At 40.3% G+C, this 17,039-nt stretch overlaps 1 protein-coding gene across 4 annotated transcripts in view; it reads left to right on the forward strand.

Moving 5' to 3' along the window:
* ADAMTS20 (ADAM metallopeptidase with thrombospondin type 1 motif 20) overlaps positions 1 to 17,039 on the forward strand; it is a 174,393-nt gene that overhangs the window by 90,865 nt on the left and 66,489 nt on the right. For 3 of the 4 annotated variants that reach the window (XM_007061782.3, XM_043548987.1, XM_043548981.1), the window contains 7 exons: positions 272 to 436; positions 1,169 to 1,333; positions 3,851 to 3,973; positions 6,857 to 6,958; positions 8,343 to 8,507; positions 8,747 to 9,046; positions 9,397 to 9,558. In XM_007061782.3, the coding sequence (XP_007061844.3) occupies positions 272 to 436; positions 1,169 to 1,333; positions 3,851 to 3,973; positions 6,857 to 6,958; positions 8,343 to 8,507; positions 8,747 to 9,046; positions 9,397 to 9,558 (1,182 nt within the window). The remainder of the gene's footprint in view (positions 1 to 271; positions 437 to 1,168; positions 1,334 to 3,850; positions 3,974 to 6,856; positions 6,959 to 8,342; positions 8,508 to 8,746; positions 9,047 to 9,396; positions 9,559 to 17,039) is intronic. The other variant, XM_043548992.1, reaches the window with a different exon arrangement.

The following is a 17,039-nucleotide window of genomic DNA, read 5'->3' on the forward strand; positions in this document are numbered from 1 at the left end:
ATTTTGTAACTTTAATTGCTTTCTATTAACATAATGTTTTATATGTATTTTAAGAAGATAAGGTATAAACTTGCAGCCTTAACATTAGTTTATGAACTATATCATGGAGCTAAACAGCAAAGGAAGAAATTTATCTGAGATATTTATTTGAGGTCTGTAGAGTTACACCAGGGATGAATTTGGCCCAATGGATCTATTTTTAATGTAGCTTGAATTGGTCTTTGTTACAGTATATTTCTTGTGCTCTGTTTTACTTTTTTCTATATTCCAGTGTTCCAGGAGCTGTGAGAGAGGCATAAGAACGAGAGAAGCTTTTTGTATGAACAACTTTGGTCGTCGGCTAGCTGATAGAGAATGTCATGAGCTTCCAAGGATTGTAACACAGAACTGTAATGAGTTTTTATGTCCAAACTGGGCTACTAGTGATTGGAGTGAGGTAACACTAATCACGCAAAACTTCAGGCTCCTTTGATATTATTATACTACTTTAAAAATTACTTTAAATGTAAGCAGTACTTTTTAAATGTTCACAGTTTTGGTTTTACTAGTTATTTTCATTGTACATTATATATAGCATATTCTAGTGCTAGAATTTTGCAGAGCTCTCCTGATAGCTTGCTTGATGTCTTGTGAAAAACTTACCAGTAATTTAGTTTTTCCCGGAAATGTTATTGCAAGACTGTGAGGGTTCTTACAGGGATTTTATCTAATATCTTACCACTAATTTTTGTGAAGTAATAAAAACTATGCAATCAAGCAAAGAACATTATTATTTATATTTTCATGTAGATTATACTGGCTTTCTCTGAATTAGGAATGGGCTAAACATGTTTCCTCTGGAAGTTAAGGCATATATTTTTTCATAATTTATGATAAGTATACATTTTATGATACTTTAATTTAATATTAATGAGTAAATGAACTTTAATTTGTATTCACATTTTTATAGCTGGGGAAATGTTTATAGATCATTGGACTGGTATATCCTTGAACTGGGAACTGGTTAGAAAGCAAGAAAATAAAGAATTGGTTGTATTAAACTATAAAAATGTTTTTGTGATTAGCTGTGTATTAACTGAAGTCCAACAAATAACTGGAAAAGGTGAATCTATTCATTTATATTTCATACTTTTTATCAGCTGACAAATTTAATGTTACCACTCTGCAGTGTCCTGTGACATGTGGGAAGGGAATGAGGCATCGACAAGTATGGTGTCAACTGAATGATGAAAAACTGAGAGAGAACTTCTGTAATCCAAACTCTAGACCAGAATCAGTAAGATCATGTGAACTTCATGAATGTGCATCTTGGCAAGTAGGACCATGGGGATCAGTGAGTACATATGCGTTTTTGCTTTTTTCATCTATTCCAGACTTTTGAATGATCATGCAACAACAAAGTTTTAAAATATTTTCTGTTGGAATATAATTGCTAAGGTTGTAAGATTCTGTCACACTTCAGCATGTTTTATGTGTGTTGAGTAAAACGTGTTGCTAACCTAAAATTAATGAAAGTAGATGCAATTCCTAGAGCAGTCAGATTGGTGGTAAATGTCCAGCCAGTCATTTCTAGACAAATCTGCACTTCTAGGGGCAACCTTGATTTAAAATATAAGACTATATATGCCAAGCTAATGATACTGTTAAAAATCTCTGGCTGCTTAAAGGAATCTTTAAGAATCTTTAAGAATCTGCTTAATAGAATCTTTAGGAAAAATGCACAGTTTATTTATTTTAATTAAAATAAGTGTATTTACAATTCAGCAGTGTGTGCTTTGTTTCTAAAGGCATATATCTGGTATACATCCGATATACTGCAAAATTCCAAAATAGGATGTATTCGTTTGAAAGAGGGATATTTCTAATAAAGTAGTTGAAAACTAGTTCAAAAGAAGGTTCCTTAATTTGATGGAGCCCTGTCTGAATAATCAAACCGGCATTGTTTTCAGGTTATTCACAAGAAGTCTCTGATATTCAGTGAGAACTTGTAGCTAGGGAGCTGGAAAACACATGATAATATTTCTTTTACCTGTGAGATGCAGAAACCTTGTGGAGAAGAGGCCTATAAGCACATCCTTGAACTATACTTTTCACTTCTATAGAACTTTTCATCTGTCTAATCTATTTAATCTCTCTCCATCCAAGGCAGAATTCCTCAAATTTAGTGTAGTGCTGGGAGTCTGCAGAGCAATTGCTAATGATCTGTCACCAGTGCTGGCTTCTCTTCATTTCCAGCTGCTAAATTGCATTAAAATGAGCTCAAAATCCATTAAAAACTTTCATAATATTACTTTTCCATGTAAGCAATTGCTGTACTTGGCATTTCTAATACAACTCCTACAAGAAATTTGCCCAATTAGAAATCCATGAAATAACAACAAAACAAAACTCTCCATTCTCATTACTCCAAATTCCATGAATTGGCATCTACTGATAAACTGCAATTTTTACTGCTAACTTCTGACTTAACAACATGTGCATATTTCTTAGAATACAGGATTTTTTTCTGATAACTCAGAGTCCTGAATGAGTAGATAATGAAATAAAAGCTTTGAGCAAAAGAACAGCTTTCATAGCATCTACACCAGTGGTGGGCAACCTGCAGCCCGTCAGTAATCCACTGGCAGGCCGCGAGACAGTTTGTTTACATTGACCTTCTGCAGGCCCAGCCTCCCGCAGCTCCCAGTGGCCGTGATTCAGCGTTCCCGGCCAATGGGAGTTGCGGGAAGCATGCGGGCTGCACGTTGCCCACCACTGATCTATACTGATTTGACTTTTCACTTCATTCCCTACAATGTTTATCACACTGGAAGCTTATTTCATTGGACAGTTTGTTTCTAGTACAGAAAGTTAATTCTGCTTGGTGTACAATGGATCTTAAACAAAAATTTTGAAGCTATAAAAACCCAAATGTTTTGATATGATCCTGAAATAATTTCTTGGGACACTATATGAAAAACCACAACATATGGTCACTCTGCCTAAGGCCAGCATAACCAGCCCTGGAGGATTCCTGGGGTTATGCTTGGGGTGGCATATATCCATTGTGGCTTTTAAATGACGAGGACATCCCTGTGTCTTGCAATCTCTGAATGCTGAAGTGGCCTCTGGAGCTGCTGTCTGCCTGTGTAAATTAGAGCATCCTGAGGGCTGCTCTGTTTTATGTCTGGAGCAGTCTGAAGCCTGGATATTATCAGGATTAGAGAAGCACAAAGGGTGTTTTTGCATATTCTTCTAATACCGCTGCTTTTCTTTTTTGTCCAAGAGAGAGAGGTTGGGGTTGGATGGGTGAGGTTTGATATCCAGTGGGATCTCAAAGGGGCACTTCCTGTGGCTTGAGCAATGTTTGGAGGGGACATGATTGTGGATAAAGATGGTTATCGGGGATATACATTTACTGTATTTGCATTAGCCATAGTTGTTGAGCAGGCCAATTGCTGTAAAATGGGGGTCTGATTTTCAGAGTTTTAGACAAGCAGTTCTCTGAAAATAGATTAAATAATGCTAATTGTGCATAAAATGGCAAGTTATATATAACTTTTCATTTGTAGATACATTGAATACAATTATGGGTATGGTAATTAAGCATGTAAATTAACTCCTGTGCAGTAGGTATTCAGAATTATTATTCAATATTAAAGTTATTCCATCTGTTAAATTATCATTAGAATATTTTTAGAGCAAGAATAAATTTAAATTTAAAAAAGGACTGTGCAAAAAAAATATTTCTAGATTATTACATTCCTGTTCTTGTTACATGGATGTTGTTTAAAAATAGAAATTTTATCATTTTAAAATGATGACCAAGTTTTAAACTATTTGAAGCAACTAAAATTGTTGTCTTTAACAGTGTGCTGTGACATGTGGACGTGGATACCAAATGCGTGCAGTCAAATGTGTTACTGGCACTTATGGAGTTATTTTAGAGGATGACAGAGAGTGTAATGCTGCTACCCGTCCTAGAGACAGTCAAGTAAGTCAAACAAATGCATTTCAAGCAAACAATTGTTTGTTTTTTTATTTAAATAAACCCAATTATATAAATATAGCCTCATTGCCATTTGCAGCGGGGGCCTTCGGAGAAGTATCTCCCAGTAGCCTAGAGGCTGGGAATATTATACTGAAACTAAGTGTTCATACTGTGTACTTCAAATCTGGATAGTGGAGGCTGAGCAAGAGAAAAGGCGTTACGGGGCAGGAGCCTGACTGACATTCCTGGACAGCTGACCACTCCCTGAATAGCCTGCACATGACTGGGACTGCCAAGACTTTTGCAGACAGTCAAAAGAACCTTTGATTAATACTAAAACGCTCCAGTGCATGGAGCAATATGCATAGGCTGACCACCTGCAGGTGGGGCCAGACTCTGTTGTGGGATTCTGATCATGTTTAGTTAATAGAGGGGGAATATGACTACTTGCGGGAGGAATCTCTGAGGTTAATATATTTCAGTTGTATAAGCTGGTATAACTTGATTCACTGCCCTTTCCTTTTATTCCAGATTCCTATCCTTCCCTTTCTTTTAATTTAATCCTATCCTTTCCCCTAATAAAGTGCTTCTTTGTTACACTCACTTGATCTTTGATTCCTTTTAATAATATAATGCAAATGTTCTGGAGTCCATAGGGATTGTCTATTCATATGTACATCCAGCCACTGGATTAAGTACCCAGTACAGCTCCAGAACACCAGCAAACTCCTAGGGCTGAGTCCAATCATCAGCCCACGGAACACAAAGAACATAGGGCCGACTGATTGTAACGTTGGCGAAAGAGTTATTTAAGAGGAATCAGCGAGTTAATTTGATTGCTGTTGGGGATCAGGCTGCTGCAGAAGAGGGCTGCTTAAACAAGCCTTGCAAATGTATAAGCATGTAATAAGTGATTGAAATGTGGAAATAAAGCTGCTGCTTCAAGTGATTGTCCCCACAGATTCAACAGTCGGTGCACATGCACCACATACACAGGAGATCAGATTCTTCTGAATAACAGTGTCTGCTGAGGCCATGCCTGTGCCCTGTAGCTGAGGGCATAAAGGACAGGGCAGCCGCAACTCAGACTCGGTTTCTTCTTATTGCCCGTGGTTGTGAGATAGATTGTGTCCGCCTTCCTTGGACTGAGCAAGTTAGCTAATACAGTTCTAACTACTAATAATAGAGTAGTTACTGCTAGTTACTTCATTATTAATTCATTGTTAATTCATTGTTAGCCTTAAATAAGTTGTCTCTGCCCAGAGGCTCAAAATAAACAAAACAAAAATCTGCAGACTAAGGACTGTGTAGAGATAGGTTTTTCCCCTCCCCTCTCTACAAGGGTCATTGGAACAGGAGGATTAGATCCTGGGTCTTCCACCTCTCAGAAGAATGCCCTACCTGCCAGCTATGGAGTTTTTCTCTCTTTCAGGCCCAATGACTATTTAATAATTTATCCAAATTGTAATCGCTTCAGCAGGAGAATTGAAGGAAACCTGCACCAGAATATCCCATAGGCTAGTGATTAGGGCACTTACCTGAGAGGTAGCAACTCCTTATTCAAATCTTGTCTCATCAGGCAGAGTGGGGACTTGAGCTGGTGGTCTCCCACATCCTGCGTGATTACCCTCACAGCTAGGCTAAAAAATATCAGGAAGCTCCTGCTCCTCCTTCTTCTGGCTGTTTTGTATGGAGTTAGGTGGTCTCTGAGCATGCCTACCAGATCAAGCCCCACAGATGAGTTAGCGCCTATCTTCCTGCACTTAGGACGGAAGAACCCCATGCACCGCTACAGACTAGGGACCGAATGGCTAGGCAGCAGTTCAGCGGAAAAGGACCTAGGGGTGACAGTGGACGAGAAGCTGGATATGAGTCAGCAGTGTGCCCTTGTTGCCAAGAAGGCCAATGGCATTTTGGGATGTATAAGTAGGGGCATAGCGAGCAGATCGAGGGACGTGATCGTTCCCCTCTATCTGACATTGGTGGGGCCTCATCTGGAGTACTGTGTCCAGTTTTGGGCCCCACACTACAAGAAGGATGTGGATAAATTGGAGAGAGTCCAACGAAGGGCAACAAAAATGATTAGGGGTCTGGAACACATGACTTGTGAGGAGAGGCTGAGGGAACTGGGATTGTTTAGTCTGCAGAAGAGAAGAATGAGGGGGGATTTGATAGCTGCTTTCAACTACCTGAGAGGTGGTTCCAGAGAGGATGGTTCTAGACTATTCTCAGTGGTAGAAGAGGACAGGACAAGGAGTAATGGTCTCAAGATGCAGTGGAGGAGGTTTAGGTTGGATATTAGGAAAAACTTTTTCACCAGGAGGGTGGTGAAACACTGGAATGCATTACCTAGGGAGGTGGTAGAAAATCCTTCCTTAGAAGTTTTTAAGGTCAGGCTTGACAAAGCCCTGGCTGGGATGATTTAATTGGGGATTGGTCCTGCTTTGAGCAGGGGGTTGGACTAGATGACCTCCTGAGGTCCCTTCCAACCCTGATATTCTATGATTCTATGATTCCCGTAGTTCGTGGATCATGCTATTGCTTAGGCACCCAGATGCCAATAAGGCAGAGAAATAGGCACGCAGGGAACTTGTACTGCAAAAACTTAGGCAGCAGCTGAATGGGGGTTTTGTGAATACTAATGGTGCCTAAATCTGGTACTTTATGAATCTATCCTCAAAAGTGGAATCTGTGTGGACAGCACATCTTGAAGAACCATAATTAATATGGGGTAAATGTTCTTTGAAACACCATTGAATAAGGCTATGGAAAAGTAGAGAACAGTATTACTGAAAAATAGTGTTACCATAATATAATGGTGATTTGCTTTCCTTTTTGCAGTTCTGAAAAATATGTTTAAAGTTTACATTATTCTTTTTTTCAAAGGACTGTGAAATGCCTCCTTGTCCAGAAACCACAAAATTATGGACGACATCGCTTCCTGTCATAGGGAAGGTGACTCAGTGGAGATATGGATCATGGACCCCAGTATGTAATATATTACAGTGAGCATAGTAGCTAATTATATAGTTAAGAAAGTTCCCATTCTGTCCCATTTTTCAGTGCTTAGAACTTAAATTTTACCTTTCTGTCTGAAATTTTCTATCTGAGTTCTCGCAAAAGAACTTTTGGGGGTCAGCTGTGCAAAAATGATTCACCAGTTTTTAAGCATAGGGAGAGGGAAAATATATATTTTTCCCATTATAAAAGGATTATTGATGCCTTTGATTTAAACAGCTGTACTGCTGAACAGTGGTGGGGTTAAAGTTGTAATTTTCCATGTAAATAAACTTCATTGCAAAGAAGTGTCTGAGTACTCTAGTGAAAATTGGCTTTGATTTATCTGAGATATGAACATTTGAAAAGATGCACTGATCCTGTATATTTTTTTGTAAGTTCATAAAGTGTATAACTGAGACATGCATGCATGTCTAATTTAGCTGTGCAGTGCAAAGTGTAATGAAATTGAGACCGTATTGAGATGATGCCTACTCAAAAAGCCTTTGACTCAGTTCTTGGACAGTTTTTGAGATATGAACACATCAGGGAGGGCCTGATAGATTTATGCTGGTGTCAAAAACAGAGTAATGACATTATAAATCAGACCCTAAATATACTTTATCATTGTCAATAAAATTAGTCTCACTATAAAATAATTGAAAAGTATAGGAAGAAGCTACCTATAGATATCTAAACTGTAGAAAATAATAATAATTACGTGATAATGCAATCATATATTTTGAAGACTACATCTTAACATATACACTCATGTGAAACAGTTAAGGTTGCACATCCAAACCCCATAGCCCTTCTGTAAGCTGCGCGTGTCAGGCCCATCTAGCAGTACTCTACCCCTCATTCCCCGATAGCACAGCTCCATTAGAGCCGCACTGTCAAGGTTTCCCCACTAGCAGTTGCGCCCAAGACTACACCTTAAAGGGAGCTATTCACCATGGAGAGAGGCCAAGAAAGGTGATACAGGCTGAGACAAATACACATCTTGGGTTACTTTAAGAGTAACTTGAGGGAGGGATAGCTCAGTGGTTTGAGCATTGGCCTGCTAAACCAAGGGTTGTGAGTTCAATCTTTGAGGGGGGCCATTTAGGGATCTCGGGCAAAAATTAGGGATTGGTCCTGCTTTGAGCAGGGGGTTGGACTAGATGATCTCCTGAGGTCCCCTCCAACCCTGGTATTCTATGACTCTGGGTTTATAGCAGTATAATTGAGGTTGGAATCTGCTCTTTGTGTTTAATTTATGGATTAAAACCTATATTAAAATCATGTTAGTACTAAATATGCTTACGTTTGCAAGTTAATTTTGGATTTTTTGATCTAATAAAATATGATTAACATATATTGTTCTGCTTCATAGTGCTCTGCATCTTGTGGAAAAGGTAACCGTGCTCGCTATGTGAGTTGTAGGGATGCTTATGGTGGAGTTGCTGATGAATCACTCTGTACACACTTACCCAGACCAGCTGAGATTTCAAACTGTTTTAGTCCATGTGGAGAGTGGCAAGCTGGAAATTGGTCACCCGTAAGTATTATTTTTGTTGTTGCTGCTGCTGCATATTTATATGATGTTAATGCCTAAAGGCTCTGATTAGAATTGGGTCTTCATTGTGCTAAGTGCTATGTAGAGGTATATGAAGAGACTGTCCGTGCCCTGAAAAAATAATTATACATTTATTAATTTCAAAAGTAAATATGAATATCTTTAGTTATTGTTTTTTTATGTTATGTTATATCACAAGTGTTGGGTTAATTTTTGGTCAGTGCACAGTTACATGTGATAATGGAATAGCAACAAGACAAGTTGTCTGTGTCAACTACCATCAACAAATTGACGAGAATTACTGTGATCCTGAAAGCCGTCCTTCCAAAGAGCAAGAGTGTAACATGCCACCATGCCTTCCAGTTTATCGTCATATTCCTAAAATGCATGATCATCCAAGCCATTTTCCAGAACTAGATTACCCTCCAATACACAGGGGCCATCACCCACAAGATAATGTAAATCAATGGAGCCATCCTTCTGTAGGAGGAAACCAGTGGAGAACAGGACCATGGGGAGCAGTAAGCAAACTACTAAAATGTATTTACTATGTTCATCATTCTGCATGCATTAGAGTTCTCTCTTATCTTTTTTAATATTTCTGAAAATGACATTGTAGTACAGTATCTATTTGGTAAGCTTAAATATACATTTTTATTTGAAAAGCAATATGTTTAATCAAAAACAACTTATTTTGATTTTAAAATTTAGAACGTTTAGACCTTTAACAAAATTGTTTTTTGGGGTTTTAAATTTATAGTTCAGTGCCAGTTTCTAACTTTCTTATTTTCAAGTTCATTTAAGCAATATATTGTACATTGCAGTGTCTTCACAACTGACAAAGATGTATATTTGCCTTTTGTTTTACTAGTGCTCTAGTACTTGTGCAGGTGGATTCCAACGTCGGGTTGTAGTGTGTCAAGATGTGGATGGAATAAGTGCTAGTTACTGTGATGAGGCAACAAAGCCACCAGAGTCAAGACGCTGTGATTCTGGACACTGTCCACGATGGAACTATGGGAGCTGGGGAGAAGTAAGATTATTTCACAATTTAAAAAAATATATTTGTGAACCTTTTGAGCATTTTTTTAAAAAAGGTAAAATAATTATTTAAGTATGTATGCAACAGAAACTCTTTTTTACTAGTCTCAAAAGGATCAAACATTTTCAAACTCAAACAATTTTTATCTACCACTGTCTTCGCAATGAATAAGCAATTTATTTGTTGAATGATTAATCCAGCCTCTGTGATTGCCTATAAAAGGCCATGCTGTTTCTGTTGATTACTGGCATCTGGTCATCATATCTATAAGCAATAGATCAGTAGGACTCGCTAGTGGTTATAGCTTTGTCATGCTGCCTGACACATGGCTATTATTCATTAGTCTAATTAGGAGTTATTTTAAAATTTCCTTAATTCAGTGCTCCACTCTAGTAGTGTCTTGAACCAGGAGAGATTTAAGATTATTTTCTTTTCTAAAAAGATGAGTTGGGTGGGATAAGGTTTTACTCCAAAAATCATTGTCTAACGCAGTCATTCTCAAACTTTTACATTGGTGACCCCTTTCACACAGGAAACCTCTGAGTGTGCCTCTCCTCCCCCTTATAAATTAAAAACATATTTTGATATTTATCTCTGTTATAAATGCTGGAGGAGAAGTGGGGTTTGGGGGTGGAGACTGTTAGCTCACGACCCCCATAATAACCTAGTGACCCCTAGTTTGAGAACTCCTGGTCTAACAGCCACAATAAGAAAAGTGAATACAAGAAGGTGAAATAAAAGATTAATAGACTGTAAAGCCAGAAGGGGTCTCATGATCATCTAGTCCGGCCGCCTGTATATCGTGGGCCATAGGACTTCCTTGAATTATCTCCTGTTTAAACTAAGTACGGTAACTCCTTACTTAAAGTCATCCTGGTTAACGTTGTTTCGTTGTTACGTTGCTGATCAGTTAGGGAACATGCTCGTTTAAAGTTGTGCAATGCTCCCTTATAACATTGTTTGGCAGCCACCTGCTTTGTCCACTGCTTGCAGAAAGAGCAGCCCATTGGACCTAGCTGGTGGGGAACCAGGGTGGAACCACCACCTAGCTGGTGGGGAACCAGCTCCGCTATCAGCTCCCCGCTCCCCTAAGTTCCCTGTGCAGCAGACACCCAGCAGGCTATCAATTCCCAGCAGTTCAGCTGTCCCTCCCCCCACTGCCATGTGCTGCTCCTGCCCTCTGCCTTGGAGCTGCTCTTCAGAGCCTCCTGCTTGCTAGGAGGGGGGGAGGAGAGGGAGGCTAATGTCAGGGTGTCCCCCTCCCCCCTGCTCCTGCATCCCGCTTACCCCATCTCCATAAAGCAGGGGGGACACATGACAAGGCTCAGGAGGGAAGGAGCTTCCTGGCAGCAGCTGCTGTGGCCTCAGCTTGCTGATTAACTGAGCAAGGTAGTGTACTTAAGAGTGGTGTCAGTGTACTTAAAGGGGAAATGCGCATCTCTCTCTCTCTCTCTCTCTCTCAGGGTGTAGGTGTGTGTCTCTGTCTCTGTCTGCCATGCTGTCTCCCCTCCCTCCATTTCTGCTGCTTGTAGAGTGTGAGGCTACATAAACAACGAGTTAACCCTTGAGGGCTCAGCCAATTGCTAGTTCATCATTTAGCAGGAAGGCATTCCCTGGGAAATATCCCACCCTCTGACTCCACCACCTCAACCAAGCTTCACAATCATCATCGCTGTGTACAGTATTAAATTGTTTGTTTAAAACTAATACTGTTTGTGTGTGTGTGTGTGTGTGTGTAGTCTTTTGTCTGGCAAAAAAAAAATTTCCCTGGAATCTAACCCCCCCCCCCCGCCCATTTACATTAATTCTTATGGGGAAATTGGATTCGCTTAAAATCGTTTTGCTTAAAGTCGCATTTTTCAGGAACATAACATTCTTTGTGCCTAGATGTAGAACTTTACATTTGGCCATATTAAAATGCACATCATTTGCTTGCACACAGCTTATCAAGTGATCCAGATCACTCTGTAACAGTGACCTGTCCTCTTCATTATTTACTACTCCCCCAATCTTTGTGCCACCTGCAAACTTTATCAGTAATGATTTTCTTTTCTTCTCTGTTGCTCATAGAAATGTTAAATAGCATAGCACCAGATCCATGTAGGACCCTAATAGAAACACATCAGCTTGATAATAATTGCCGAGTTATAATTGTATCATAGAATCATAGAATATCAGGGTTGGAAGGGACCCCAGAAGGTCATCTAGTCCAACCCCCTGCTCGAAGCAGGACCAAGTCCCAGTTAAATCATCCCAGCCAGGGCTTTGTCAAGCCTGACCTTAAAAACCTCTAAGGAAGGAGATTCTACCACCTCCCTAGGTAACGCATTCCAGTGTTTCACCACCCTCTTAGTGAAAAAGTTTTTCCTAATATCCAATCTAAACCTCCCCCATTGCAACTTGAGACCATTACTCCTCGTTCTGTCATCTGCTACCATTGAGAACAGTCTAGAGCCATCCTCTTTGGAACCCCCTTTCAGGTAGTTGAAAGCAGCTATCAAATCCCCCCTCATTCTTCTCTTCTGCAGACTAAACAATCCCAGCTCCCTCAGCCTCTCCTCATAAGTCATGTGCTCTAGACCCCTAATCATTTTTGTTGCCCTTCGCTGGACTCTCTCCAATTTATCCACATCCTTCTTGTAGTGTGGGGCCCAAAACTGGACACAGTACTCCAGATGAGGCCTCACCAGTGTCGAATAGAGTGGAACGATCACGTCCCTCGATCTGCTCGCTATGCCCCTACTTATACATCCCAAAATGCCATTGGCCTTCTTGGCAACAAGGGCACACTGCTGACTCATATCCAGCTTCTCGTCCACTGTCACCCCTAGGTCCTTTTCCGCAGAACTGCTGCCTAGCCATTCGGTCCCTAGTCTGTAGCGGTGCATTGGATTCTTCCATCCTAAGTGCAGGACCCTGCACTTATCCTTATTGAACCTCATCAGATTTCTTTTGGCCCAATCCTCCAATTTGTCTAGGTCCTTCTGTATCCTATCCCTCCCCTCCAGTGTATCTACCACTCCTCCCAGTTTAGTATCATCCGCAAATTTGCTGAGAGTGCAATCCACACCATCCTCCAGATCATTTATGAAGATATTGAACAAAACCGGCCCCAGGACCGACCCCTGGGGCACTCCACTTGACACCGGCTGCCAACTAGACATGGAGCTATTGATCACTACCCGTTGAGCCCGACAATCTAGCCAGCTTTCTACCCACCTTATAGTGCATTCATCCAGCCCATACTTCCTTAACTTGCTGACAAGAATACTGTGGGAGACTGTGTCAAAAGCTTTGCTAAAGTCAAGAAACAATACATCCACTGCTTTCCCTTCATCCACAGAACCAGTAATCTCATCATAAAAGGCGATTAGATTAGTCAGGCATGACCTTCCCTTGGTGAATCCATGCTGACTGTTCCTGATCACTTTCCTCTCATGTAAGTGCTTCAGGATTGATTCTTTGAGGACCTGCTCCATGATTTTTCCAGGGACTGAGGTGAAGCTGACTGGCCTGTAGTTCCCAGGATCCTCCTTCTTCCCTTTTTTAAAGATTGGCACTACATTAGCCTTTTTCCAGTCATCCGGGACTTCCCCCATTCGCCACGAGTTTTCAAAGATAATGGCCAAGGGCTCTGCAATCACAGCCGCCAATTCCTTCAGCACTCTCGGATGCAACTCGTCCGGCCCCATGGACTTGTGCACGTCCAGCTTTTCTAAATAGTCCCTAACCACCTCTATCTCCACAGAGGGCTGGCCATCTCTTCCCCATTTTGTGATGCCCAGCGCAGCAGTCTGGGAGCTGACCTTGTTAGTGAAAACAGAGGCAAAAAAAGCATTGAGTACGTTAGCTTTTTCCACATCCTCTGTCACTAGGTTGCCTCCCTCATTCAGTAAGGGGCCCACACTTTCCTTGGCTTTCTTCTTGTTGCCAACATACCTGAAGAAACCCTTCTTGTTACTCTTGACATCTCTTGCTAGCTGCAGCTCCAGGTGCGATTTGGCCCTCCTGATATCTTTCCTACATGCCCGAGCAATATTTTTATACTCTTCCCTGGTCATATGTCCAACCTTCCACTTCTTGTAAGCTTCTTTTTTATGTTTAAGATCTGCTAGGATTTCACCATTAAGCCAAGCTGGTCGCCTGCCATATTTACTATTCTTTCGACTCATCGGGATGGTTTGTCCCTGTAACCTCAACAGGGATTCCTTGAAATACAGCCAGCTCTCCTGGACTCCCTTCCCCTTCATGTTAGTCCCCCAGGGGATCCTGGCCATCTGTTCCCTGAGGGAGTCGAAGTCTGCTTTCCTGAAGTCCAGGGTCCGTATCCTGCTGCTTACCTTTCTTCCCTGTGTCAGGATCCTGAACTCAACCAACTCATGGTCACTGCCTCCCAGATTCCCATCCACTTTTGCTTCCCCCACTAATTCTACCCGGTTTGTGAGCAGCAGGTCAAGAAAAGCGCCCCCCCTAGTTGGCTCCCCTAGCACTTGCACCAGGAAATTGTCCCCTACGCTTTCCAAAAACTTCCTGGATTGTCTATGCACCGCTGTATTGCTCTCCCAGCAGATATCAGGAAAATTAAAGTCACCCATGAGAATCAGGGCATGCGATCTAGTAGCTTCCATGAGTTGCCGGAAGAAAGCCTCATCCACCTCATCCCCCTGGTCCGGTGGTCTATAGCAGACTCCCACCACTACATCACTCTTGTTGCACACACTTCTAAACTTTTGAGACCTGTGAGTTAGCCAGTTTTTAATCCGTTTAATATGTCCATTTTTAATTTTTGCATCATTCTAGTTTCTTAAACTATTGTGTGGTACCAAAACAAATGCCTTACAGAAGTCTATAATACATCAGGACTACTACCTTATCAATCAGACTTGTAATCTCATCAAAAACTGATATCAAGTTTGTTCGAAATTATCTGTTTTCCATAAACCCATATTGATTGGCATTAATTATATTACCCTACTTTCACTCTTTACTTATCAAGTCCTGTATCAGCCAGTCCATTTTTATTGCCTGGGATGGATGTCAGGATGACAGACCTGTAGCATTCTTTCCATCCTTTGGAACTTCCTCAGTTTTCCAAGACTTATTGAAAATCAGTATTAATGGTCCAGAGAGAGCTCTTCAGGAAGCTCTTTTAAAACTCTTGTATGCAAGTTATCTGGACCTGCTGATTTAAAAATGTTTAGCTATAGTATCTGCTTTCTAACGTCCTTCTGGGTTACTGTTGGATTGGAAAGTATTAAATCATCATCATATGATATGATTACATCACCAGGCTTTTTTCCCAAATACAGAACAAAAATATTTTTGAATACTTCTGCCTTTCGTGCATTATCATTGATAGTTCTACCATTTCGGTCTAGTAATGGCTAATTATCATTATTAGAATCCCTTTTATTTCTAATATATTTTTTTTTAAAACCCTCCTTCTTATAGTCCTTAACTGTTCTGGCTATGAAGTTCTCCTTGTGTCCGTTTGCTTCCCTCATCAATTTTCTACAGTTTGAAGCTTCTGATTAATATTCATCACTATAAACTTCCCCTTTTTTCTATTTGTTATACAGTATACATATATATTTATTTTTAAGCAGTGTGGCCCTTTTCAATATGGAATTTTGGGGTTGGAGACATCTACTAAAATGATCTTAAACAGTGCCCAATTATCATTCCCTTTTTTCTGTTTAAATTCTTTCTCCCAACCGATTTGTCTCATAATTATTTTCAGCTTTGTAAAATTGGCCTTATTAAAGCACCAAGTACATATATTACTCAACTGGATTTTATTCTGCTTGCACATTGTAAATGTAATCAAATCATGATCACTTGAACCTAAGCTATCACTAATTTTTGGTTCTGTGATCAATTCCTTGCGGTCTGTCAAGATGAGTCTGACATAGAATTATCCCATGTTGACTGCAAAATATTTTGAGTTAGGAAATTGCCATTTGCAATTTTTAGACATTCCAAGGATGTTTTTATACTGTCAGCATGTGACCTCCAGATACTGGAACAAATTATTAAACAATCGGTTTATAAGCACCTAGAAGATAATAGCTTGATAAGAACAAATCATGCCAAACCAACCTAATGTCCTTCTTTGACAGTGTTGCTGGCCTAGTGGATAGGGGGAAGCAGTAAATGTCATATATTTTGATTTTAGTAAAGCTTTTGACACAGTCACAATCATTTTCATAAGCAAACTAGGGGAATATGCTCTAGATGAAATTACTGTGAGTGCACAACTGGTTTAACTAACTGTACTCAAAGGCTGGTTATCAATGGTTCGCTGCCAAACTGGGAGATCTATCTAGTGGGGCCCTTCAGAGTCCTGGGTTCAGTTTCATTAATGACTTGGATAATGGAGTGGAGAGTATGCTTATAAAATTTGTGGATGACACCAAGCTGGGAGGGCCTGTAAGCACTTTGGTGGACAGGATGGGAATTCAAAACAACCTTGATGAACGGGAGAGTTGGTCTCAAATCAACAAGATAAAATTCAATAGAGACACTTAGGAGTGAAAAACATCAAATGCACAACTACAAAATGGGGAATAACTGGCTAGGCAGTAGTACTGCAGAAAAAGTTTTGGGAGCTATAGTGGATCACAAATTATATACAAGTTGTCAATGTAATCAGTTGCAAAAAGGATAATAGCATCCTGGGGTATATTGACAGGAGTGTTTGTATGTAAGACACAAGAGGTAATTGTCTTGCTCTGCTTGACACTGATGAGACCTCAGCTGGAATACTGTGTCCTGTTCTTGGTGCCACACTTTGGGAACAATGTGGACAAATTGGAATGTCCAGAAGAGAGAAACAAAAATGATAAAAAGTTTAGAAAACGTGACCTATGGAGAAAAATTTAAAATAAACTGGGCATGTGTAGTCTTGAGAAAAGAAGACAGGGGAGGGGGAAAGGACCTGATAACGGTCTTCAATTATGCTGTTATAAGGAGGATGGTGATCAATTGTTTTCCATGTCCACTGAAATTAGGACAAGAAGTAATGGGCTTAATCTGCGCTGAGGGAGTTTAGGTTAGGTATTAGGAAAATCTTTCTAACTATGAGGATAGTAAGTACTGGAATAGGTTACTAAGGGAGATTGCGGAACCCCCTTCACTGGAGGAAGTTTTTAAGAGCTGATTAGACAAACATCTGTCAAGGATGGTCTATATTTGCTTAGTCCTGCTGCAGGACCAGGGGATGAACCAGATGACCTTTGAGGTCACATCCAGCCTACATTTCTATAATTCTATGATTCCATGTCACTCAGATTGAAGTCCCCCATGATAACACAGATATTTTTTTCCTACCCATTACAGATAGGCGCTTAAGAGCCAGTCATTTGTTCTCTTGTGTGATTTGGTGGTCTGTAGCAGACACCAGCTAGTATTCTATATTGTGCTGTATCTTTTATGACATTGATTCATAAACATTCAAGAACACTTGTTTCTGA

The sequence above is a fragment of the Chelonia mydas genome, chromosome 1 (genome assembly GCF_015237465.2).
Source record: "Chelonia mydas isolate rCheMyd1 chromosome 1, rCheMyd1.pri.v2, whole genome shotgun sequence".
Lineage (NCBI taxonomy): Eukaryota > Metazoa > Chordata > Testudines > Cheloniidae > Chelonia > Chelonia mydas.